Source organism: Gymnoscopelus braueri (assembly GCF_963280865.1).
Source record: "Gymnoscopelus braueri genome assembly, chromosome: 1".
Lineage (NCBI taxonomy): Eukaryota > Metazoa > Chordata > Actinopteri > Myctophiformes > Myctophidae > Gymnoscopelus > Gymnoscopelus braueri.
This window is the reverse complement of record NC_137603.1, coordinates 22,808,860-22,836,402: the sequence shown is the minus strand read 5'-3', so window position 1 is coordinate 22,836,402 and position 27,543 is coordinate 22,808,860. Positions and strand designations below refer to the sequence as shown.

General features: G+C 41.5%; 2 protein-coding genes across 2 annotated transcripts in view; both read right to left on the bottom strand.

Annotated features, from left to right (window-relative positions):
• tpma (alpha-tropomyosin) overlaps window positions 1-27,543 on the bottom strand; it is a gene marked incomplete at its 5' end in the record, with an annotated part of 303,129 nt that overhangs the window by 235,239 nt on the left and 40,347 nt on the right. The gene's annotated exons all lie outside the window — the stretch shown is intronic.
• LOC308080772 (beta-1,3-galactosyl-O-glycosyl-glycoprotein beta-1,6-N-acetylglucosaminyltransferase-like) lies at window positions 901-4,912 on the bottom strand. Its single transcript, XM_080422748.1, has 6 exons — window positions 4,640-4,912; window positions 4,397-4,490; window positions 3,429-3,833; window positions 2,687-3,097; window positions 2,252-2,312; window positions 901-1,456 (listed from the first exon to the last, which is right to left on the bottom strand). The coding sequence occupies exons 1-6, from the start codon at window positions 4,852-4,854 to the stop codon at window positions 1,137-1,139; spliced, it is 1,506 nt and encodes a 501-aa protein (XP_080278874.1). The 5' UTR covers window positions 4,855-4,912; the 3' UTR covers window positions 901-1,136.

The following is a 27,543-nucleotide window of genomic DNA, read 5'->3' as shown; positions in this document are numbered from 1 at the left end:
TAATAGGCTCTTCAATCTGACCAGGATTCAATGGGTTTCCCATATCTAAGTTGAGAACATTATCCATTCTGCTACCACTACTACAGATACTACACTGTGCATTTAGCAAGACTGACTACAGTGATGTTCTAATCAATGTGGAAAGCAAAACATCGGACGGGGATGATGGGGAGGGTTAGGGGTGTCAAGATTTCACAATACAATACATGATACATGATGTTGGGCATATGATATCGATATGATACATTATTAATGTTCTTTTCTCATGTATCATCAACATTGGCCATCATCTTTAGTTTAAACTAACTTTATAAAGCACTTTAAAAAACAATTACAAAGTGCTTTGTACACACAAATAAATACATTTGTGCAAGCATAAGGGAGAAGTGAAGTTCTCACTAACTATAAACCCATTGTTTCAGAGGACAGATAGACACTAATATAACAAATATAATATAATATAATACTGCATGACTATAAATTCCACAAACCTCATATTTTTGTCATCTGGACTTTACCAACCAAGTGCAGCCTAGTTATTTCCAACAGCTCAAAAAAAATCTATAATATCAGATACAGTATAATACCATGTAAAGTAAACCATCGTAGATTAGATGTAGCATTAAGTCTTTGTAATTCATGTATTAAGTAACTTTGCTTAACTAAAGATGAACTAATAATGTTAATTAATGATGAATTACAAGGAATTCATGATAAATTAATGCTTAATTAATGCTTAATTAACGCTAAATTAACGCTTAAATCATGTATTAAGTAACTTTGCTTAACCAAGGATTAACTAATGCTGTTAATTAATGATGAATTACAAGGAATTCATGATGAATTAATGCTTAATTAACGCTTAAATAATGTATTAAGTAATCATAAATTAAGCGTTAATTACGGGTACCTTATGAACAAGTGTTACCTCTTTTAATATTGAATCAGCGAACATGGCCAATGTTTCGACACTACTGCTCTTCATCAGGATCAAAGAAGAATTGACATTTAAAAGAAGATCTCTGTGAGGAAGTCCTACCTGAAGATAACCAGAGTGTCTTTACTTTTTATCATCGGTTTGTCCATTACCGAGAACATCAGAATTCTGTCTCTAGATTTGAACCTTCTGAATACAATTAATGTTCTTCTGCCAGTGCCTTGTTTCTGAGGTACTTCTCCAGACATTGGATAGCAATGACATCCATGTCTACATCAAACTTATTGGCAAAAAGGTGGTGCTGCTCAATCATCCACTTCAGATCACCAGCACCATACACGCATATTCCCCTAACATGTTCGCCATGACACATTTCGTACGCAGCCTCCAGTTGACCCTGTGATACCTCAGAATCCACCCACTTCACTAGCCGTGCAATTGCATTCATATCGCTCATGTCGTACTTGACGTTTGGCCAGACTGAGCCAGGAACATTAGGGATAATAATAATAATAATACCTGGGATTTATATAGCGCTTTTCTGAATACTCAAAGACGCTTTACATAGAACTAAGAAGAGCAAAATAAAAACAAAACAAAACAAAACAACTTTAATAAGAGAATCAATCTAGAGAGTAAAAGTTAAAAAGTTAAAAAGGCTGCAGAGGGCCAGGGAATAAAACAAATTAGGTGGTAGGAGATCAGGCTAGGTGGGAAAAGCAGTTCTGAAGAGGTGGGTTTTGAGGGAGGTTTTGAACACGGCAAGGGTGGGGGCGGTTTTGATGTGAGGTGGGAGTGGGTTCCAGAGGGTGGGTGCTGCAACGGAAAATGCCCTATCACCCCAGGTGTGCTTGGTTTTTTTGGTGGGGAATTTGAGGAGGTTGGCATCGCTGGATCTGAGGGAACGGGTGGGGACGTGGTTGTGAAGGAGGTCGGAGATGTATTGGGGTGCCTGGTGGTTGAGGGCTTTGTAGGTGATGATGAGGATTTTGAAGCTTATCCTGTGTTTGACCGGGAGCCAGTGGAGGTCACGGAGGACTGGTGTGATGTGGTCTCTGGAGCGGGTGTGAGTGAGCAGGCGGGCGGCTGAGTTCTGTACATATTGAAGTTTATTGAGGGTTTTGGCGGTGATACCGTGGAGGATGCTGTTGCAGTAGTCTATCCGGGATGAAATGAAGGCATGAATGAGGGTTTCGGCAGCGGAAGATGTCAGGGAGGGACGGAGACGGGCAATGTTCCGGAGGTGAAAAAAGGCTATTTTAGTGATGTTTTTTATATGAGGGAGAAATGACAGGGTGGGGTCAAAAATTACACCAAGGTTGCGGATGTGGGGGGAGGTTTTAATGAGGGAGCCGTCGATGTTGAGTGAGAAGTCCTGGGTGGAGCGGGTGAGGGAGTCGGGGCCGATGATGATTATTTCAGATTTATTGCAGTTGAGTTTTAAAAAGTTGTTTTGCATCCAGGTTTTGAGTTCTGTGAGGCATGCGGTGATGGTGGAATGGGTGGCTGTGGTGATGGTTTTGGTGGAAAGGTAGATTTGTGTGTCGTCGGCGTAGCAGTGGAATTGAAGTCCGTGGTTGCGTAGTATCTGTCCGAGGGGAAGGATGTAGATGGTGAAGAGCAGGGGACCAAGCACTGAGCCCTGGGGGACTCCGTGAGTGACTGGGGCAGTGGGGGAAGTGCAGTTGTTGATTGAGATGTATTGTTGGCGGTCTGAGAGGTATGATTTCATCCAGGAGAGGGCAGTGCCGGATAAGCCGAGGGAGGAGTGGAGGCGTGATATGAGGATAGAGTGACTGATGGTGTCGAAAGCGGCGCTGAGGTCAAGGAGGATGAGGATGGAGAGGAGACCATTGTCGGCGGAGCGGAGGATGTCGTTGGTGACTTTAAGGAGTGTGGTTTCGGTGCTATGGAGTGAACGGAAGCCGGATTGGAAGGTTTCATACAGGTTGTTGGAGTGTAGGTGGGATTTGATATGCGCTGAATGGTGGCCCAGAGAAGCTCATCAGGACTGTAGGCGTCTTCAGACCATTTCATCAGCTCCTGTACACGGTTGTCCTCCAGCACGCTGTGCACATAGCCCCGGCTAACCACGATGTAAGCACTTCCTGAGAAGATGGGAAGATTGAAGGGTGGTGGGTCCTTAGCCTGCCCCGTCGCCTGAGATAAATGAGGGAATAAATGAATGACTATTTTCTAAATAGAAAATGTTCCATTTATAGCAATGGATAACAACTTTGCTGCAAATGTCTCATCCAAAAGAGACTGAAATGCAAAGAACCAAGGTCAACAATAATATCAGACGTCATCAACCTAGCAAAAAACACCTGATTCGGATGCTATCAATGCATTGAATGGGACATTAATGTTCCATTCGATACATTGATATCATCCGAATCCGGTGGCAAAAACACAAACATGGAACAAAACTTGAAAAAAACAAACAAGCAAATAAACAAGACAAACATGCACACTTGACACCAATAATTACCTTGAGCTCTCCATCCACTACTTGATAAACTATCTGGAACCTCCGCTTCTTATGATGAGGCATTTTCTCCGACTCCAAGCTGTTTCTACCCTTCAATGCCTGCAGGCTTCTCACAATTTCTAGGTTGGTTTTCAGGGGGAAGTCCTGACCACACAGGTTGATAAAATACTTCCAGGTTGTGCTAACATTGTAGAGATCGGCCATGCAGTTGAGATCGGCCTGTACACGTGACCAGCCAGCGTAGACCACTCTCACAGGCTGGCTAACCATGAAGACATTATCGAAACAAGAAGAGATACCCGAGACAGCAGCAAGGAATGAAGCCTTTGCCTTCTTGTCCACATGGATGCAGTAAACATTCTGAGGGGCGTAGATGGCTCGCAACAGGCGCTCAAAGTTCTGCACCTACAGTATGTGAAATAAGGGGAATTTAATTAAATTGTATTGGTTACTAATATTCACAACTTGTAAATACTGTGACTGTCATTTCAACTGAATTTAAAGGATAGCAATATAATATAATCTCCGCCAGGCCGGGTTGTCTACCCAGGGCCCGCAAATTTGGAAGTCAGTCAGAATGGAATATGACAAATCTGACTGACACTGTACATCTTGATCACATGACTCCAGGGATAATGTGTACCGATTTGTGTGAGTTTTGGCATAAATTATAAATTATTTTGACTCTGATGAAGATGAAGTAGAATCAAAACTATAATCGTGTTTGCTGAATAAATATTTTAAAATAAGGTCCCTGTGCTCCTGTGTCTTTTGCTGGGTTAGTCCTTCCCAATGGCATTTCCAATATAGATACAGCTTACAGCTTAAACAGCTAAAATAAATACAGCTTTCAATATTACATATATATATATATATATATATATATATATATATATATATATATATACTTTTTTTTTTTTTTTTTTTTTACAATGTGTTTGGAAATCAAAGAGTATAATTTTGTATACCTTATGATGGACAACCATAGAAAAGGCCAGGGGGAAGTCCTCCTCTTCCTGGCTTAGAGGGAACGTCAAATATTTCCTGCTAAACTTGAACATCCTGCAATTAATAAATTATTACCTAATCATTGGTGAAATATGGGAGTTACATGGTACTTAGTATGGTATCATTAAAAATGCATGAATGCCGTTACATTTCAATGTTGAAATAGTAATAATCAGATATTGAAATATATAACAAAACGATACCTGCAGTCCTGGGTGGCATTAATATAATACTCATTAGGAATCTGGACACTACTCTTGAAGTCTTTAGTGATTGACAATAGCTTAGCCTTCTGCAGTGTCTCAGCGTCTCCTTCCAGGATTGTGGAGCATTCACAGTCAACTTCAGGGCTCCCATCAGCAGCTGTGTATTCCAACCAGCTGTAACTGCGTTTGTGGATAATATGATCCCAGCCCATTAAAAGCAGCCATACTATCACCGGGATGACAGTGAAAATTATCCAGCAGAGACGCCAAGAAGAACATAGCCTTCTAATATGTGCCATTTATGGAAATAATTCCACGTGCAACAATCAACACGTAAGACCTCAGAACTGTAACCTGCAGTTGCTAGAAACAAGATTCAACTAAATCAAGACAGTGCTTGCCTTAGAGATACAAATACATTTGCATTTATGTAAAGGACCAACCCACGTTTTGGTTGTGCAACTCATTGGTCAGGTTTTGGGAGTTCATCATCATCATCATCATAACCTTTATTTCAGCTCGGAGTACAGTTGAGGGGCAGGCCCTCATTTTCAATGTAGCCGAGATACAGAACACAGTAGTCAACAGGAATAGACATTCACATACGGCAATAAAATACATTCCAGGCAGATGGAGCACTGACAGAAAATGCTGTCTTGCCTAACTCAGTCTGCGCAAAAGGAACCTTGAGCGTCAGGAGATCACTCGAGCGGGTTTGGTATGTAATAGGGTTCTGAACCAACATAGAACAAATATAAGGGGGGAGCATTCCTGATATGGCTTTTAAAAATAAATAGATACCAGTGCTTATCACACATCTCAGTTAAAGAGGATAAGCCTGCATTCCCGTACAGTGTAATAGACCCTCCAGAAAAATGCGATTATGCGATCGCAGAATTTACCGCATAATCAGCAAAATGGCGCATAATTATGCGGGGGTAAAGTTTTTTCAAAAAGGCCGCATCGCATCGCATAATATGCGCATCGCATCGCACAACTCATTGTGTTGATTTACAAGCTGTTTTCATAGGCATAAAACAACATTCTGAAATACCTTCACTTTTCCTGTGGGTTATTTTCGTATCAAAAGGGGCCCGTTTATTATTCAAATATTTAATGTATCTGAATGTGTAACTACCCTAACTAGGGGTCATCAACATGTCCGTACACGGACAAACGTGTCCGTGGCAAGACTTGTCTATGTCCGTGGCCCATTTTATTTAATTGTATTTATTTTTGAATAAATACAAATTATAGTCTATGTATAATTTTTTGCTCATTAATATGTTGCAGGAGATTTGTGGTATTGTACAAGGTACTGTACATGATTGCATCAGGTGAGGACAAGACAGCTAGAAGTAATGTTTGATAATAGCTAATAGCAACCTGAAAATAGCAAAATGTGTGTTTAATCTTTTGTTGGAGAAACCTTTTATGTTTTAAGACAATGGATTCATATGTGGTGTGGTCAGACAATTAAACTATGAAAAGATCGAAAATAGATCTGTTCAGAAGGATCCATTTGCACAAAAGCAAAGGAGTGCAGAATTGGACAAGTAAAGCTTCTTGAAAAAGATTTTCACCATTGAGAGACCAAAAATAACAATATTTAACTATAATAACACTCCACAATCATAAGCAGTGGAAACCCTTGATCCACAGCCTGCGGTCCACAATCACCATCAGACCTCCAGCTTATACATTTGTTCATCTCTCAAAGTTAGGAGCCCTTGCATGAACCTAGTTGTGACACTGCATTCTTTAAATCCTGTCATGCCCTTTATCCTTATCTAATCACACACATCATGTACGTACAGTATGATGGTTTTGACTCTGACCTTTCTTTTTCCATTGTTCTACATATCTTACATCACAACTATGCAAGGTCCAAGACTTCCTCGTCATGATAGAAGATTTCTCATCAAGATATCACCGTAATGGAAAGAAACCACAACTATCGAAGCTACGATTGGTATGGTAGAACTGGTAGAACTTGATCTGCACCTGACCTCAAGTCACCTATAATGGGCATGTCATTATAGGTGAACTTAATCAAAATAGCAGATCAGTTCAGTTCAGTTCAGTTCAGTTTGTTTATTTCCAGATCTTTTGGACAACAGAAAGATACATATATACACAAGTGCATTAATGCAAATTTGAAAAGTCATAATCACAAGAAAAAAGGAGGTCCAAGGCACACGTTCTTGTACATGAAGTGTCCAAAAAACTGGAAAAGGGGACAGGGAGAAGCATGATGCTTATCGAGCCCTACCCCTGGCTCAGTTTGCAAAAGGAAATAAATAAGAAATAAGGTACAGTGTTTGCAACACAATTCAAATGAAAAGAATAATATATGTATAATTCTTTTTTTCTTTTTTTACCGTAAATATATACATAATTTATATGTTATATTTACATTAAATTGATACATTAGTTGATACAGCACGCTCACATTTATAACTCTCATGTGAGAGTCAAGACAGCAGAGAGCACTGGAGTGTCACCGCGGAACGGGCGGCGCAGGTCTCATTGAAATTATGATTAGATAATAATAATTATATATTGATAGTATATAACACTAATATATTATGATATAATACCAATAATAATTACAATCATTTCATAATATATATTATCATCATAATAGTATGCTAATACAATTTTTTTTCCCCTGTAGTGACTATTTTAAGTGGTATAGTCCATTACTTATATGTATTTATGTATTATTATTAGGTTAATACAATAATATATGATAGTAATAGAATAATAGTACATACTTATATAGTGATAAGGATACAATACAGTGTATAATAAATCATTTTACTCTACTAGGGTGTCTTCCAGTTTATAAATGTCAAAGAATATTTGTTTTAGTTTCCTTTTGAATAGGTTGATGTTGGGGCTTTTTTGTATATCATCAGCTAGCCCATTCCACAGTGACATTCCACAGGACGAAACACACATGAACTTGAGTGTAGTACTGACTAGTGGTTGTACAAAGTCTGATGGGTTTCTTAGATTATAGTAACTAGCCCATACCCGGTCGGCCGGTCGGTCGACCCAAGACGGACACCAAGACGGACGGTACTCCAATTATATAGTAGGATTGTCTTTATCTGGAAATCTGTTTTGTATATTGGTTGGGAGTGTTTTATTTTTTGCTCTGTACATGACTTGGGCTGTTTTGAATTTGATCAGATCAGGGAACTTTAGGATGTGGGAATTACAGAAGAGAATGTTTGTGTGATCACGGTACCCGGTGTTGTGTATGATTCTTACGGCCCTTTTTTGTAGGATGGATAGTGAATGGAATGCAGTTTTATATGTATTTCCCCATACTTCTACACAGTAAGACAGGTATGGTAAGATCATGGTGCAGTACAGGATATGGAGTGATTTGGTATCGAGGATGTGTTTCGCCCTGTTAATGACAGCAATGCTCTTCGCTATCTTGACTCCCACATGCCTTATGTGAGGTCTCCAGCAGATTCTGTGGTCCAAGACAACACCTAAAAATGTGTTTTCATAAACCCGCTCAATTTCGATGTTATCGATTTTAAGCTTGGGGATTGTGGTGATTTCACGATTGCCAAAGATCATGAATTTAGTTTTTGATAGATTTAGGGATAGTTTATTTTTATCAAACCACTGTTTGTATTTATATAGTTCAGTTGTCATGGACTGTAAAAGCTGCTGGATATCCTCCCCAGTGCAAAATGTATTTGTGTCATCTGCAAAAAGTACACATTTTGTAAGGTTTGATACTGTACACAAATCATTAATATAAAGGATGAATAATTTGGGGCCAGATCTACTACTTACAAACGTGTGAGCTTTCGTTGTACAATGAACTACAAAATAGGGCATTCATTTATTAAAAGAATACAAATACAAATTGGGATACAAGGTTTCTGCCTGACAGCGACAGTACAGTGTACCGAGGAGGACATAAAGGATATTGTGGAAACCTCATATGTCCAAACCTGTTCAGGATTCAAATTCAAAAACATCAAAAGTAGCAGATCTGCAAGCTCGAAACGCGGCGCGAAGCGACGCGTTTTGAGCTTGCAGATCTGCTGCTTTTGATACTTTTGTGTGACGCTGTAGTATGATCAAGTAGGGCTTTAATTTACGAAAAAACACACAATTGGAGATAAGAGGAACGACAGCAACGATATTCAGGAGGAATGGGTTTGCCCCTGTGGGGAGGTGGCACTGTCACCTATAGACACAAGCTGTCCCTTCAGCTAAATTAATGACATGGTGGAGGGCAGTGGTTGTGAGCCAAGGCAGGAAAGGTCATGATGAGGCATAACATGCTCAGAGGGCACACCCATTATCAACATTTTATTTGGGTAAAAGCCTATAAAAGCATTGGCATCGAAATATACTCAGTGTCATAGAAGATAGCCAATATACAAGCCTACAACGTGAGCTTGCGGATAGGCTATTTTGGAATAGACAAAGCATAAAAAAGGGCTTTAGTTGTTAATGTCTGTTTGTATTAATAATCTAAATCTACAAAACTTACTATAGTAACTAAAGCTATCAAATAACTGTAGTAGAGTAAAAAGTACAACATTTGTCACTGAGAATTGTTCTTAAGTAATACAAGACATTTACTTGGAACAGAGGAGATTGTGGTATTGCTACACTTAAGTAAAAACTGAGTACTTCTTCCACCACTGCTTAGTGCTTAGACTACCTGAGTCTCATTTCACAGTGCTTTCAAGTGAACTCGGCAATTTAATAACTTTCACGAGGCAACTGTCGTAAATCACAGAGTCTGGCTAGACTCTGCTTTGACAAAATTAGGTAGCATTCAAATAAACCATTTGAATGAAACTACATCATCTGAATAAAATATAACATCATTGGTCGAGAAGGAGGGCACATGGAGATATTGCATAGCTACGCTACTGCACTGGATATGTTGTATGTGTGTAAATTAGGCAATAAAGTCAATGGAAAGTGTCATTCATCATGCAAAAAAACGTACCGCAAAATTGAAAAATGGAAATGTGAAAAAGAAACCTATTATGCTATAAAAATGTATAGCATACTACAAAAAACTGCCTTCACTCAGAACAAAGATTACACCCATTTGACACGGGCCAGTAAACAAAATGTTTAAGTACAGAAAAGAGAAAATCATAAACCAGAACAGAACATAAAAGTTATGAGCCATCACAGCCTCCATATAGGCTGAAAAAAATGAAGTTTCCATATTGAGACAGGACATCAACCCGTCATAAACTACAGCCCTGAGCGCTTTGAAATGAACACTTCCTTACAACACTGGAAATGGATTTCCATCTGCACACGTTGTGTGCACACTTGGTCCCTGGCATCAGAGGGGATCAACACACACACACACACACACACACACACACACACACACACACACACACACACACACACACACACACACACACACACCACACACACACACACACACACACACACACACACACACACACACACACACACCCCACACCCTTTGGTGTTCTGAGGTGAAAGCCCAACCCAAGAATCTACAAACATACGGCAACCTGTCCAGGGAAGGTTAGGATAGGAAGCAGATGTCCACCAATCACAGCACAGCTGTTGAGAGAACACTGGAGAGAGGCTGCCCATCGCTCTGCATTAGTGTTACATCCACAGGCACAGCAGCCAACGGCATGCGGAAGACTTCCTAAGGCTTCTCACAAGCACACAGTAAGTTAGAGTTAATTTAAACTCTGGGAGATGACCTTAAGAGGCCAATGATAAACATTGGGAGATGACCTACTGTATGAGGCGGCTGTTCGTAACTATACAGTGGAGTCAGTACTGCTGTATGGGGCCGAGACATTCCAGTGCAGCTGGAAAAGGTCCTGGACAGCGTCTACACAAAAATGCTACGAAAATGGCACTTCACACATGGACGGCTGGCTGGGCACTGCGTCAGGCACCCGGAACTGGTGACAAGCAAACTGACAATGTGGGAGCCAACCCAAGGCACAGCCAGGAGGGGAAAGAGGTGCACCACCTATGTAGACGCACTGCGGTGCGATAGTGTAGCTAACAACACTACTAGTTAGAGAATTTTAGCAAGATGTTTGGACCATCTGTGAAAAAATTTACTACCAATAGCTTTCTTCACCAATGTGTTCTCATAGGTGTCTGGAATCACCTCTCAATTAATGCAAACCCAAATCCTTGTGGAAAATCCTGGAGAGCCAATCAAAGTTAAAGAGCCCAGAGGGCTTGGGTGAAAAAAAAAGAAAGTCTAAAATTAACTTGTGGGGTGTCTAACTAGGGGTTTTCAGGGGTGCTGAATCCATTCCAACCATTATTTTTGAGTAAAAATGTCTCCCTGGCCATCTAATATTGGTTATTGTTAAGCTGTAATGTAAAGCACAGTGTACTGTACTGTATAATCAATGGTAGGGGATTGGGGTGTTGTTGAATTGATTCTATTCTGAAAAATAAAATAAGATAATATTGCTAAACACTTGATAAGAGTGTACACCTACTGTGCACATGCTCAGTGGGATACACTGTCTGCATGTGGGGAAGGAGCGGGAGTGTTGCATCCTGGAAAATATTTCTGGACGATTTTAAGGTATGGTAGTAGTGTATCTACTTTTTGGCATTTATTTTCCTCTGCTGGCAAAACTTTGGATTACTGCGAAATTAGAATATAAATTTTCTCTAGCCTATTGCTCACATTGAACAACCATTAGTTAAACAATCATGACACTTGTCTTTTAGTAGGCAACAACATGGAAGAGGATTCTGTAGCTTGTGGCTTAAAGGTGCTTCATCTGTGGTGGTCCTGAGACTGAGATTCAAAAGCTCTCAAAAGTCACCCAAAAGGGCTATGCACAGATTTTGTCTTATTCTGAGAGTGTGGATGATGCAGCATTAATCAGAAGACTACATGAGGACTGGAAAAACGGAGATGACCCCAAACTAAGATACCATGCAAAACCGAGCTGTGGATGTGGAGCTGCTAGCACTTCAACTACTTGACCCAGACAATGCCCTGCATCTTTTCTTACTGTCTGGCCGTTGGTCTTGCTCATCTTGCTCTAAAGAATAGATTATGTTTAACGTTTTTTATTAAATTATGATGTCACTCACAACATAGAATAGGATTGAAATCTGCAAGTGGCAACGGGGTCTTGTTCACGAGTGAGGGGAGGACGGAGCAGGAGATCAGCCGGAGAATCGGAGCAGCAGGAGCGGTATTGCAGTCGCTATACCGCACTGTATAAATATAAGTATAAAAAGTATAAAAATAAAAGTATAAAGTATAAATGCGTCTTTAACCTCATCTCCATTTATCAATGTTTTTTTCATAAATTGATGCCCTACTTAATCATACTAGTGTCACACAAAAGTATCAAAAATAGCAGATCTACAAGCGCGAGCTTGTAGCTAATTTCACTATTTTTTATCACACACAAAAAATACAAATAATAAAAAAGGAATGGGTTTGGACATACAAGGTTTCCACCCAGCAGCGATGTTATGCGTGTGGTCCAGAGCTAATAAAAACAACATTGAGAACCACTGGTCTGAATTGACACCCACAGCACCCAGTGAATCTCCACTGATGTACCTGGTAGGGCTGGGCGATATGACTTCATATCCAAATATGACACAAAAATGTCAAACTTGTATATATATATTTTTTTATATATAGTGAAAATGGCCGATCTACAAGCTTGTAGATTGATTATTTTCACTAATATTGTACACCACCATTGTACAATAATAACCAATTTAGTCGATTATTTAAAAGAGATCTATTTATTCAAAGACAAAGAAAGACAAAACCTTCTTGATTATTCGATTAACCGACATGAGCATGACTAAGTAAAATGTTGGTTCTAAATATCGGTTTTGATATATTTTCGGATAACTGCCCAGCCCTAGTAACTGGCACAAGAACCCTGGTCTTTCCTTTGCTGCTGAGCAAGTTGTGATGGTGAGCACACGTTTGCTGCTGATTCATCTACAGAAGAATATGGATTTCGCATCAAAAGATGAATATAAGGCCAAAGCAGACACTGTTAGCTTTTGCTCATGGGAGGTTATCACCTTTCTCGTTAAACCGTCTTAAAAACACTGAAACAGCAAAAATAAAAACACTTTAGCTCGCTGTTCTAGCACAAACACTTTTTTGACCAAGTATACACCTCACTCCCATCTCAGCAAACAATCTTTATGTTCCTTATTCGCATAAAGTAATATGTCATACAGTAGCTGTCTGAGGGGAACCTTGAATGTCCAAAACGGTACCTTTTCAGGAAATAGAAAAAAGATCCTGTGTGACAATGGATTCAATGTAGTTATTATTGAGTCACAAGCTCTTGTTAATACTTTTCATTGGTTCAATATTTATGAAACCCACAGAACAGATTAGAACAGAATAACAACTTTCACTTTCAAGATGTAAGTGAAAATAGTAAATCTACAAGCTACGTCGCGACAAACTGTGAGCTTGTCGATTGGTTATTTTTGTTACTTTTGCATGATACTGTTGTATGAAGAAATATAATTTACAAAAGACAGCAACGATGTATTACACATAACCATCTGAATCTGTGACATAAAAAAAAAAATACTTTATGGCTTTACACACATTTTCATATTTCTCATCAATCTTACTACATTTAATTCTAGTTGTACCGTCTCTACACACCCATCAAAACTTTCACAGAGACTTTTCACAGCTCGATAAAGCTTGATATTAATGAAGTTCTGCCAGGAACATTAGCTCATTAATAATATTACAGATTAAACGATGATGAATCGGTGCGGCTGAACAATGGAGCTGTCCTGGCCCTGGTGCAACCAGCCTCTTATCTGACCTTTTACAGTTTAGAAGCCCTAGAGGGAGGCATGCAGGCTCTGGCGCAGTCCAGGAAAGTAACCAAAGTACATTTACTCAAGTGCTGTGGTTAACCACTTAAACCCTATATGGTTGACCGGCATCCCTCAGGGCTCTACACAAGTGTCTTTTCTGTTTTAGCTGAAAATAGCCGATCGACAAGCCAATTGGCTATTTTCTGCAAAAGGATGCGGCAGTTTAAGTGGCTAAGTACATTTTTGTTGTACTTTTACTTTGCCATAAACTTTTACTTTTCATTTTCTGATACTTTAAACTTCACTACTCCACTACAATTATTTGACAACTTTAGTGACTAATTACTTTGTAGATTTGGATTATTATTACAAATCATGCATTCATCATTTAAGCCCCCCACTTCGGCTATTCAAAAATAGTAGATCGGTGAGCTTGTAGATGTTCTTAACACAACTGACTGTAAGGCTTTTTTTTCTCCTTTCAAATGGAAAGGCCAATAGAGCCTTGGTGGATGTCCAATAATAGGTTATTTTAATTTCTTCAGACACTTTGGGGGATTCAGGCTCAATAGCACAGCAGTGAGTGAGAGCAGGGATGGGCTTGGTGAGATTGACTATTGATGAGCTTGAACGTTCTACCTTTGCCGAATGCTGTTCCTGCAAGTTTGTAGTGACAGTGCAGCATCGAAGGTTTCCGTTTGTGGAGTCTGAGTCCTGTTTTTGTCTTAACATTAACCCCTGGTGTCCCAGGGCCCACTTACAATATACCACAGATTGGGAATCAGTGCTTTAACCAAACAAAACTTTTTTGGGGGGGAACTTTGAGTGGGTCTTTAATTTAAGTTCTGAAACATTAGATCCATTACCTGAACTCAAGGCCACACATCTACTACTGACCATGCATGCGTTTCTTTATTAAAAGGTGTTCTGTAGGATGATGTATTGGAGGCTGTCAGCAGCGGCTGTGTAGGAGTTTTGAAACTCATTAGCACATTATGGTGATGTATGGATGATGTGCTAATGATGGGACTGCTCATTTGTTAAAGCAAAGAAAAAACTGTGATGTGACTTTGGGCTCAAAATAGTGTCAGGAATAAATGTGTGAAATCATTTGAGTTTACTCCAGGGTAATAAATAAAGCAAGCCAGTGCCAAAAAAAAGAATTCATGCAGTCTAGTCTTATACAGTTTATATTACAGAGTTTCAAGGACATAATCACCATTATATCCTCAACTCCTGGACCTAAATACTGTACAAACAACACACACACACGCACGCACACGCACACACACACACACACACACACACACACACACACACATACACGCACGCATGCACAGACACACACACAGACAGACAGACACACACACAGACACACACACACACACACACATAATAGTCCACATTATGGACCCCTTTACATAATCTGTACAAAATACTGCATCTGTTACTTAAAATCCTACATTAGCTGTTCATTTGAGTCAATTCCTAAATTAGCAATGAGGACTTTAGTGTATACTATTGACCTGACGAGTGTGGTTAGCGGTTTATGTGACTAGTGGACACAAACTGACGATGGAACATTACAGTATTTAGTGTCCAAATAAAATGCGGCAATCTGTGAAATGTTCTACTTATTAGTGCCCCACTGTATATGGATTACACCAGGGTTTAGAGCTGGTGTCCACCAAAGACGTTCTTAGTCCACTAGTCAGTCAGGAATCTGTCGACTAATCGATGAGTTGATTTAATCTACATATTTTAAAAATGGTCTTTGCTGCACACAGTCATGCAGAGAGATGTCTTTTAATTTAGAACACTCTGATGTTGATTTCACAATGGCTACTTACTCTGACTATTTTGGCCTTTAGACTGGTAGAATTAAAGGGAATAATATAGAGTTTACAAGACATGCATGGGGGGGGGGGGAATATAAAAAAAATGACTAACAACTACCAAGTTCTTGGCAGAACAAACTGACCAGTTCATTGATTATGAGGGGAGAGCTCTCACAGGCCTACGTAATATGGACAGAGCATTAGGCCTAATACAGTGATTCTCAAACTTAAATCTCAAAATAAATAACCTAAAATCCTCAGTGTTAATTGATCTCTGAGAGTGTACAATTTGGTTCCATTTGTACACTCTCAAAGTCCATTAAGGGTCCATTATCCATTACTATAGTATGACGAGACGAACTAGGGCATTAATTTACGAAAAAACACAACAAGTTCAACAATAGAGGCCATCAGGCCAGTGTGTGATATGGCATTGCCATTCCACTCTCATTAAAGTTAGAATGGAGCAATGATTTGGTGCTATTCATAGAGGTCAAAAGAATAAACGTGGCCAGTTAAGATGTGACAGATTAGGAAGTTGTACTACTGTACCATGCTAGCAAAACCTTACGCTAACAAAGAAAGATGACCCACACATTCACACGAGTCACGACACAAGATGCTACAGAAATGCTTCTCTCTGTCTGTCTCTCTCTCCGCCTCTCTTAACCAATGTATCAACAAAGGCTTGGAGTTTAAAAATGGAAAGTCGGTGTAGAGGTGCTGATGGGTAAACTGTGCCACAGCCGACGATGTAGTGATTTGTGTGCATCGCAGTAACACAGATGCTCTGCTGCCAGCGGTGTGTGTGTGTGTGTGTGTGTGTGTGTGTGTGTGTGTGTGTGTGTGTGTGTGTGTGTGTGTGTGTGTGTGTGTGTGTGTGTGTGTGTGTGTGTGTGTGTGTGTTCTGCATCTATGTGCGACTGTGTTTAGCATTCAGGGGAGAGGTGACAGGGGTCAGAGACGTCTGACCCATAGCAATGTTCTCAGAACAAAGGTCACACTGAAGCAATGGAGCTCCACAGAGATGGAGAGAATGGATGGAGAGAGAGAGAGAGAGAGAGAGAGAGAGAGAGAGAGAGAGAGAGAGAGAGAGAGAGAGAGAGAGAGAGAGAGAGAGAGAGAGCGAGAGAGAGAGAGAGAGATGGAGGGGGAGGGGGAGGGTATAGGAGGAACTGAGAGATCGAGGACCACTTGAGGAAAGGCAAAATAAAGCCCAATTCAGTGATTCTCAACCTTTTGAATCTCAACGATGCCCAGTTTGATATGCATTAGGGCCACAGACCCCCATTTGATAAGACTTTTCACCTCTGGGACCCCAAACTACTCTGTAAAATCCTCAGTGTTCATTAACTCCGAGTGTACAAATGGAACCAAATGGACCCTCATGCTGCGTTCACGCTGGCAGCTACAAATATACCATTCATTTTCAGTGGAAGCAAAGCGACATGAAGATACAAAGATACATGGCGTTTGTAGCTGCTGCAAAAGCTACAAAGCTACATGTGGTTCCATTTGTACACTCTCAGAGGTACAGATCTGTAAGGGTCCATTTGGACCCCTGGTGATCTTTAATTACCTGATGATGATTAAAGATCGGGCAGGCTGCTGCCGTCTCTCTCTCCCTCTCTCTTAACCCATTAAGACCTGGAACTGAGTCATTTTCAGATTTGAGCTAAAAAGCATTATTTTACACTTTGGGCTATTCAAAAATAGCAGATATACAAGCTCATAGCGCGGCACCGAGTGCCGCGCTACGAGCTTGTAGATCTGCTATTTTTGAAAAATCGTGAAAATGTGTGCAAATCTTTGAATATATATATTTTTAAAGCGAAATTTTTTAACTCAAATCGTTGCTTCTGGGGGGTCCCTGGAACCAAATATTTTGATGGGGGTCGGCGGCCAAATACATATAATTTTGGGGGTCCTTGACATGAAAAAGATTGAGCGCCACTGATATAGAAACATGCGTTTTTCAGAATTCTGCTGAGATTTAGGAGACATGTAGAATCGGCTTCAGGTCTTAATGGGTTAAATTAGTGTAATTATTGGAATCTTTGCATTGCAATCAGTTGCAGCTGTTTTTGTATGCATACATCCACAAAAATATATCAAATGGGGGTCTGTGGCCTAATGCATATCAAACCGGGGCTCCTTGTAATGAAAACAGGTTGAAAATCACTGGGGTAGAGTGTATAGTTACTTACTCAGCATTGGCCATGTTGCAGGGTGATGGTGAGAGGAGAGGAGATGGTTCACCACGTTTCCACTCGGTACGTCCTCTTCACCCGATACACACTGATGCTCTCATGATGAACCTGCATGGAGGAACACACACATCAGCATCTAACTGCTCTGCAACAGAAGGGATTTGAAGTGAAATCATCGGCAGATTCACCTCTGCGATAGTATATACGGTATACCTTTCATTTCAGGAGAAATCGTTTGTTGCGTGAATGTTTTAAACCTCATTAACCCTGGTTGTCCCTATTTTGGGGCAGCTAATTATAGGTGGAGCAACCTTTTTTTCTTTTATAGCTAAAATAGCAGATCTACAAAAATAGCAGCTCTACAAGCTTGCGTTGTAGTTTGTAGATCCGCTATTTTTGCTGTGTGCGACACCATCTACGGCAGTGGATCTCAAAGTCTGGTCCGGGGACCCCCATGGGTCCCCAGCAAAAGTAGTTAATATAGCATCACAATCATTTTAAACCACTTTATCCATTTATACTTTGGTTTGAGAACCCCTGCTCCACGGAGTATAAAGGAGGGCCTGTGTGGTTCAGAGTCAATGTGAACAATAGGACTTTCAAGAGCACTTCTGTCTGTGTTTTATTAAAGCTTTGTTTAAAAACCAAAATAGAGCACATCTCTTGCGTCATGAGTTTAATAAATACAGCGGGGGGCTTATTTTAGAACAAACTGACTCCATGTCTGGAACACAACACACTGTGAGGAGCCTGTTTACACACATTGGACTTGCAAGCAGTTTTTATTACAGTGATCATCATGCTAAGCCTGATGATGGCCTCATAAGTCAGATAAAGATCATTGATTGATTATATCAGTGGCTCTCAAACATGTTCATGTTAACCCATTTAATCCGGGAATGCATCTCTGTCATTTTAGATGTATTTGGCTATTCAAAAATAGCAGATATACAGTACAAGCTCATAGTGCGGCACCGAGTGCCGCACTATGAGCTTGTACATCTACTATTTTTGAAAAATAATTTGTGCAAATACTTCAATATATATTTGACATTTGTAACTCAAATCTTTGCTTCTGGGGGTCCCTGGAACTACATATTTTACAAATATTCACTTACAAAAAATGCATGTTCCAAGATTTGCACACATTTTCATGATTTTTCTAAAATAGCAGATCTACAAGCTCATAGCACGGCACTCGGTGCCGCGCTATGAGCTTGTAGATCTGCTATTTTTGAATAGCCAAAGAAATCTTAAAATGACACAAATGATGCTTTCCCGGTCTTAAAGAGTCAAGGACCCCCAAATTGACAAGTTGTGACATGTGAGCTTGTAGATTGTCTTTTTCCCCTACTTTTGAGTGACACTCATGACAAAGTGATGCGTTTCATATATACATGCATATATATATATATATATATTTATTCTAAATTCATTGAAAATAGCAACTCTACAAGCTCACATGTGTTGGCCCACAGTAAAGGGCTTGAAGTGGTTAAACTGGTTTTGATGCTATATTAACTCGCTGGAGACCCCCTGGGATTCTTTCAGGGACCGTGGATTATACGAGTGGTAATAAAGTAACAGGGGAATTATTAAAACAACCTGACAAAACCATTTATTTCAAGGCTGTGCTAATTTGTATCTTCACACTACTGTTGAGTGCCTGTGAAGCACAGACACGTGCAGTATGAGATACAAATTAATAACACACTGAAATGAATGTGTTTGCTACAGTAGGTCAGTGGTTCTCAAAGTGGGGTTTGGGGACCCCCAGGGGTTCCAGAGGCCAGGGGGTCTCCAGCACCACCCTATATACAATGGCTATTTGGAAATCGTTGATTTACAAGCACACAACGAAGCGTTGTTAGATCTGCTATATTTTCAAAAATATCTTGAAACATTTTACACAAATCTTGTATGGGGGTTATTGGCACAAATTGAAAGATATTTACACATATTTTCAGATAGGATTCCACGGCCAAAAAGTCTGAATATTTAATTTAAGGGTCCTTGACATGAATATATATGAGATCCACTGCAGTAGGTAACCAACACCCCAAAACCACGAGACTAATAATAGCATTAACAGTAGGGCTGTAAATATGTCAAGTTAAAACGCACGTCCTCCTCATACATGAACGCGTTTTTTTTTTTTTTTGCACACCACACACACACACACACACACACACACACACACACACACACACACACAGAGAGACCATGTGAACTTGCAAAGGCAACAACAGCTCTTGCACAGCGTGCAAGGCGTGCACATGCAGGGACAGCTTAATGTCCTCGCTGCTATTTGCACCCCACATTGTAGACAGGTATAGTGGCTGTGCACGTAACACGACGGGGGGTGCCCTCGTTACACAGGGACACACAAGCAGCTAGAAATAGAATCACTATAGCTATATAGGACCAGTGGTTCTCAAGGTGGGGTCCGAGGACCCTCCGAAGTGTAGTCTTAATGGATCAAGACTATCATAGATGTATTTGATCGAGTCTGACTTTATACTTTTGTATCTATGCAAATGTCAAAATTGATTGAATACATCATGATAGTCTTGATCCAAGGCTAGTAGGCTACAATGGTTCCATTCCATTTGTAAGCTCTCTGGGTTATGGGGGGGGGGGGTCTTTTAAATTTAAAAAGTTTGAGAACCACACTGATTTGGACCAGTATAAAGCACTGTTTCCCAAAGAGTAGGTCGGGGCACATGTGGGTCGCGGACCGATTTTTATGGGTCGTGAGTAAATACCCCTTTATTTTTGGTTTAGGCTACTATACATTTAGTTTTTAATTGTTTCAAAAGATTTTCCCCCCAAATCCCCCCAAAATGCAACATTTTTCACAGGTTAAAAACAGATTCAAACGTTTTTCAAAAGAATTCCATAAAAAAAAAAGAGACCCATGAATTAGAGGGGGGGGGGGAATACTTTTAAGAAGTAGTGAAAATAGCCCATCAACAAACTCACAACACGTCGCATCGTGACATGTTGTGAGCTTGTAGATCGGCTATTTTCACTATAGTTTGGGTCCCGGGGAGACATACAATTTCTCTTTTGGGTCTCGAGCTAAAAAAGTTTGGGAACCACTCATATAAAGGACCCACTGTACCTACCTGCGTGTGAGATTTACATCCTTGACTCTGTGAGCGTGGCTCCTGCTTGCCCCTGGTTGTTGATGGGGATAATGTCTCCCCGTCCCCGGCTTGTGGAGGGAGTGTCTGGCGCCGGTGTGTGCGTGTGTGTGTGTGTGTGTGTGTGTGGAGGCTACAGCCCTGGCTGACGGTGGTGATGCTTCCCCGGCTTGTGGGGGAAAGTGTGTGGCGGTGTGTGTGTGGAGGCTACAGCTATCCTCCTCAGCACTTGTGCATCGGACCACACAAAGCTCCCCCGCTGTTTGAAACCCGCTGCAAAAAGCAAAGGAGGAGCAGGACTGGAGCCCCGACGCAGCAGGCATCGTCCTTTAGCAAAATCATATTATAGCCCCAAGAAGTGTCCCCGGCACGTTAAATGACCAGCTGACTGCATCTTATTTTCTTCCTATAACCTCCGGTGTGTGCGCGCGCGTGCGTGCGTGTGCGTGCGCGGTGTTGCTCTCTCTGGTGGGTTTCCCCCATGCAGTCGCGCAGCGGGGAATCTCTTCTGAAGGAAACTGTGCAGGGTGCTGAAGAAGGGTTCTGATTCTGAAGGGAACTGTCCAGGGTGCTGAAACGGTGACAATCTCTGCATCTGTCCGTTCGGCGGTACAAACGCGGCCAAGTCTCTTTTTTTTTTTTAACCAAACGGCAACGCCATCCAAAAACGTGATGCTAATAATAGTGACACTATAGCCAGGGAATCGTGTGCTTCGGTCCGGTCACGACATAGCAGCACCTCCAATGTTCGCCGTGATGATGCGTGTGTATTATTGCCTATCTATGCTTTCGCAGTTCCAGATCTACTGTCTGTATGTAGGCTAATTGGCGGATTATCCCCAGATTTCCCCACACTTTAGATTCACACGCCATGGTGGTAGGTCGCTCCTCTCCTTGTCGCCAACGAGGTTGTGTTTTAATAGTTTCCTAAAATAAAGATACTATGGGAATATAAATTACCTTTCTAGCAATTGGCTTAACCGTTTGTCAGTCACCGGGATTAGCCAGTCTATGGTTACATGGCGCACATCAATCAATCTCAGAGCGTCTCTTGCTTTATTTAAACACGCCTGGTCGTGGGTTGCAGAGGATGTTATTATTATTATTATTATTATAGGCAGAGGCTTTCCACTCACTGTGCGCGCAATTAAACACATATCTTTGTTGTCGGGTGGAAACCTTGTATGTCCAAAACTGTTACTTTTCTGGAAATGAAAAAGAAAAAGCTGTGGTCCAATAATTCCAACATAATAATTTAGTCACACAAGCTTTTATTAATACTTCTCATTGGTTCAATATTTATAAAACTCACACGCTTATGGCCTCCTGGGGCCTTTGCCAGGGCGCTGTGTAGCTGTTCTGTTGGAGGGTGGAGTTGGATGTAATCAGGGGAAGGAGAGACACCTGGCCAGTCTCCCCACACAGTATAAAATACCTGAGTGTGTTCATCTTCCCACTTGTGCCACATTGCGGTGGAATGGTCTCACAAAGAGTACGTTTCATTTCATTTGTGGTTCATTTATGCTTGTGTGGTGATTTAGCCCCGAGCTGGGTTCGAACCCCAGTCTACCACTCGGCAAACCGACGCACAACCAACCGTGCCGCCTCGAATGGCAAAGCTGATTTGTCCGGGTCTTGTTGTCTACTCTGGGGCGCTACATCTGTATTGACTTAGTTATGTTTGGTATCATGCCTGCTTTATTGTTTGCATTTTTGTTATCACTATTCTATTTGTTGTTAAATAAAATCACTTTTAGTTAAAGACGGGGTGCCGTGATTTTCAGTGATCTCCCCCCCCCTAAAACATAATCATCAGGTATTATGGTTGGTTATAGGCTACTAGGAGGAAGATTTTTTCCAAAAAGTGTACAGAAATTGTTAAAATTATGTTTTTATGTGGACACGCCTCCAGTTCATTAAGTATACCTGGTTCTCACCTTAGCACCTCCTCCACCACATTAGCACCACCCACCTGTCCTAGTCCCTCCTCATACCCACACCTGTTGTGTTATGATGATGAGGGGGAGGGTATGTTTTTACTATGTCACTAAAGCGCTGTTTCTCTATTGGCATGTTTGACCCTCAAGGCTTCAGCCTCCAGGTAGAAACTCAAAATAGTCAGAAAAGACATAAAACACCATAAAAACAACACCAGGGGGCTTAATGAAGTTCTATCAACCTCATAGACACATGAAAAACAGAAAAAGTGCAAAACCATGGCACCACCTCTTTAAAACTCTCCTGTTTCCCTTCATTTGCCATCGCAATCATTTTAAGCACTTCCATTTATACTTTGGCTATTAAAAAATAGCAGATATACAAGCTCACAGCATGTCACGCTGCGAGCTTGTACATCTGCTATTTTTGAAATTTTTTGAAAGATCTTGAAAATGTTTGGGAAAAGATTTTGAATAATCTTCCCGAGGGTCCCTGGCAAAAAAACCTTTTCATGAAAATGGGGGTCCGTGGCCAAATACATATCAATTTGGGGGTCCCTGACATTAAAATGTTTGAGAAACACTGACTTGCATGACTGACATATAATGGTTCTGTTTGACTACAAAAACCAAGTGAACCGGGCTGTGTGTCGTGAAACGTATTTCAGAGGTTCTGGGTTTATTTCCGTACACTACGGCTCCATTTCACATAAGGTTCCCAGATCCTAATCTGGTCCCTGCTCAGGAGGTGGTATTAACCCTGATTTCTGGGATGATAGATCTCAGAACTTATACTTTCAATATATTTTTTAAAACAGCAAGAATAGCTGATCCAAAAGCTCAGAATCAGAATCATTGTCACAACACAGGTTTACAAGGTAAAAAAGTTGGTGAAATTCGCTTTCGTACATCGTTCTCACCGCAACGTTATTTCTATAGAAAGAAGAGGGGGAGGAAGAAGAGGGGGGGGGGCAAGTGGGAAGGGAGATCAATCAAGAGAACAACAAAAAAGCCAAACAAGTTATCTACATATTTACACTAGTACCTGAGATTAAAAAAAATATGACGAAGGTGCCTGAGAATAGCAGCAATGTATAGCCTACTGTGCATGATATTACTGTATGGACGTTGGTTAAGGTGCTTAGAGAAAAAAAGAAAAGCACAATAAAAGACCAAAAAAAAGGTTAGGGTCAGTGCGTTATACATGGGATTAAGGTGCAAAATGTCAGTACGTGTCGACCGCATAATCCACATACGGTGGACTGACCCTGGTATAATCCGCAAGTAGTTCCATGAGGGAGAGCAAAAAAGAAAGTCACTTGTACCTGGTGTAATCCACAGGTGGGTCCAAGAAAGAGCTAAATCCAAGTCATTTTGTCCCTGGTATAATCCACAGGAGTGTTCAAGGAAGGGCAAAAAGGTCAGAGACCAGCTAGACAGTACCGCCTATTGTCAGGCTGCTGAAGAAGGCTCATGCCTCATTACAGCCGGATCAAAACTGCACCAGAACCTGGTGGGTGGTGGGTGTCCTTGATGATGCGCTTGGCTTTGACCACACACACCGCTTTTTGTACAGTTCCTGGAGCGCTGGGAGCTCGCCTCCCATTATACGCTCTGCTGATCATACTACTCGCTGTAGGCTGATCTTTTCTCGGGCAATACAGTTCCCATACCAGGCCGTGACACAGCCTGTTAGGACGCCTTCAACCGAACTGTTCTAATACAGCCTGAGGATGCGATGTCCTACTCCGAACTTCTTCAGGCGGAGGAGCCAATACTGTCGCTGCTGAGCCCTTTTCTTCACGTGTGTGGTGTGTGTCTCCCATTTGAGGTCCTCCTCGATGTGTACTCCCAGGAACTTGAACTCGCTGACCCTTTCCACTACAGCACCATCGATGAGGATGGGCGCTAGATCTCTCCGCGGCCTCCTGAGGTCCACGATCAGCTCCTTGGCCAGCTGGTCTGCACCCGGCCTGGAATCCCATCAGGTCCGGCTGCCTTGTGGATGTTGACCCGTGCGAAGGCTGTGGAGTGTGTGGAGTTTTATTTTGATGGCATACCTCCCCTTCCATTATAACAGTCAGTTCTGGTTATAAATGAAGGAGAAAAAAAGAAACCATCACAGAACTTCATGGTTTCTGGAGAGCTTCAGCTTATAGAAGGTTCTGGGTTGCCCTTCGTAGTCAAAAAGAGCCACACAATTATTAGACTGTGGAATAAAGTTTCCAAGGCCAGTTTGTCACAAAGTGAAAGGAAAACTTCGCAACATTCTTCACAAGATATCCTACATGCAATCATCGCCTTCCATGTCATGCTTTGCGTGACGTCACAATATATGCAATATAAAGGGCTCACTTTCTCACTCACCTTACTCTGTCCCTTGTAATATTTTCCACAGCTGTAGATAAAGAATCCAGAGAGACCATTTAGACAACAGCTCAACAAATCGAACATTGCTCCATAGTGGTGCTGGTTTATGACATGTCGTGCTGGTTGGTGCATCTGAACAGAGGACTGAAGAGAGCCCGTCATGCTGCTGTGGGAGTGGGGCATAAGGTGTACTCCATGGCGGGGGGGAACATGGGTCAGATTGATGTGCATGTCTTCAACACATTGTCTTTGTGCTGGATGAAGTTGACCCCAGTCACAACTGGAAGAGAACATCCCCTTGAGGTTCCCTCCATGCTCTGGGGCCACACAGCTGTGTTCATAGAATATATCATCTACATCTGGGGTAGAAGTGAATCAAGCAACATGCTTTATGGATTTGATGTCGACACCCACAGATGGTTCAAACCCAAGGTTTCTGGAGCTGTTCCAGGGGAGAGGTTCGGCCACTCAGCCTGTGTCTTGGGGAAGGTCATGTATATCTTTGGAGGATTCAACAGGCAGACTAGATACAGCCCAAAGGACATCTGCAAGTTGGACACCACCACAATGGTCTGGTCTGCAATTATCCCCAGAGGTACTCCGGCTTCACAATATCACTCTGCCACCATCATCGGGACAAAGATGTTTGTATTTGGGGGCTACAGCCTCAACATCGGGCAGAAGATCTGGGAGTTCTACAATGACTTCAGAGCATTTGACACAGAGACCAACTGCTGGCTGAGCACGCCTTCTCCACAGCTTCTTCCAGAAGGACGCTGCAGACATTCAGCCTTTGCCTACAATGGAGAGCTGTACATATTTGGTGGAACGAACTGGCACAGGAACTTCACTGATCTGTGGAAGTTCAATACAGAGACCCTCTCCTGGAAGAAGGTTGAGCCCAAGGGGGAAGGACCCTGTTCACGGATTCATAGTATGTGCTGTTGCATGGTGGGAGATCGTATCATCCTCTTTGGAGGATCCACAGACCCCTTAAAATTCTCTGAGGTGTCTGACCTGTACGTCTTAGAGGTGAGTCCTAGTCTGAAGACGTTATGCAAGCTAGCGGTTATTCAGTATGGTCTGGAGCAGTCAGAACTCCCACATAACATCCGTTGGGAACTGGCAGCCATGACTACCAACAGCAACAGATCACAACACAACAACAGAGAACAAATACTCTCAGAGCGAACACGTAGGATTTGACAGTGTAGATTGGGGTCCCAGAGAAAAAAACAACAATAGTATCAAATGGCGGTCCGTCGCCTTAATGCATATCAAACTGGGGGTTCTTGAAATTAAAAAGGTTCTTATAGTACTAAACTATACTGGGACCCCAATATACACTGTAAAATCCTCAGTGCTTATTTAACGCATAAATTCATAAGTCAACAACAGAGAACACGTTCCAGACAATGTACAGTACTACCGCATAGCCAGACTTTGAGAGATCTCCACCTACTGAATGGTGATGTTCTAATTCTGTGTGCTAGAGGTGGATGGTAACAATTCCTTTGGAAAACCGGTATTGCCGAACCAATGTGCAGGACGGAGGGCGGTCCTTCCTAATCTAGGTGGAAGCATTTAGTTGGTGTGGTAAAGGCATGTCTTAAAAAAATACAGTGGGTGGAGCTTTTGCAAGCTGCATGCACAAACATCCCTGACATCAGTGAGACAATGACAGTCTCGGATGGGAAGGGATTGGTGGGGGGAGTAAACAGGTGCAAGGAGGCTATAAGGTGAACGCCTTGGGAAATAATGAGAACTAGAAATAAAAGCCCTTCGGATTACAGGTCTCCGCCAGATCAGGTAGGTTATTGTGGGGCAGCAATGTTTGAAATTCGCCAATCAGGATGGAATATGAAACGGACAGATCCGTCTTGATCACATGACTTAGCCAATCTTAGCCAAATCTGAAAGACCCGTTTGGTTTAATGACTATAGAGATACTGAGTACCGATTTGCGTGATGTTTGGACAAAATAGTAATATAAAAAAATGTGTTTTGCAAAGACGGCAGATCTTTGCAAAACACATTTTTAGTGGCGCTATATCTGAAGAAATTGGGCAGAGGTTCTGCTCTGGCATCCAGGGGGTGTCTGCGCAGTTTCGCTGCGATCGGTGCCAGAGACTAGCAGTTCGCAGACAGACGGACACACGCACGCACGGACGGACAGGGTGCAAAACATAGAAAAGTAGAAAGGAGGATCAAGATGGCGAGGAAGAAGTGATGGAGGTGTGGATGATTTGGGGTCTGAGGACAAAGCAGGTCAAAGATCTTCATGTCAGTTTGTCATGTACAGTATGTATTTAAATGGATCCAGACAATTGATAGGCAGATATATCCGATCGCCTGGCTATGCCAGACTACATACAAAATGGCGGTAAAAGTGGGGACCTTTGTCTTTATGGCCTTGCACCCATGTGTTTGCATTTTCACAGCTACACTCACAAACCGCTGTAACTAACTAGAAGGTTTTTCAATAACCTGTACCTGCTCGTCAACGTTTAAAGCAGTGATTTTTTTTTAATGTCAAACCTC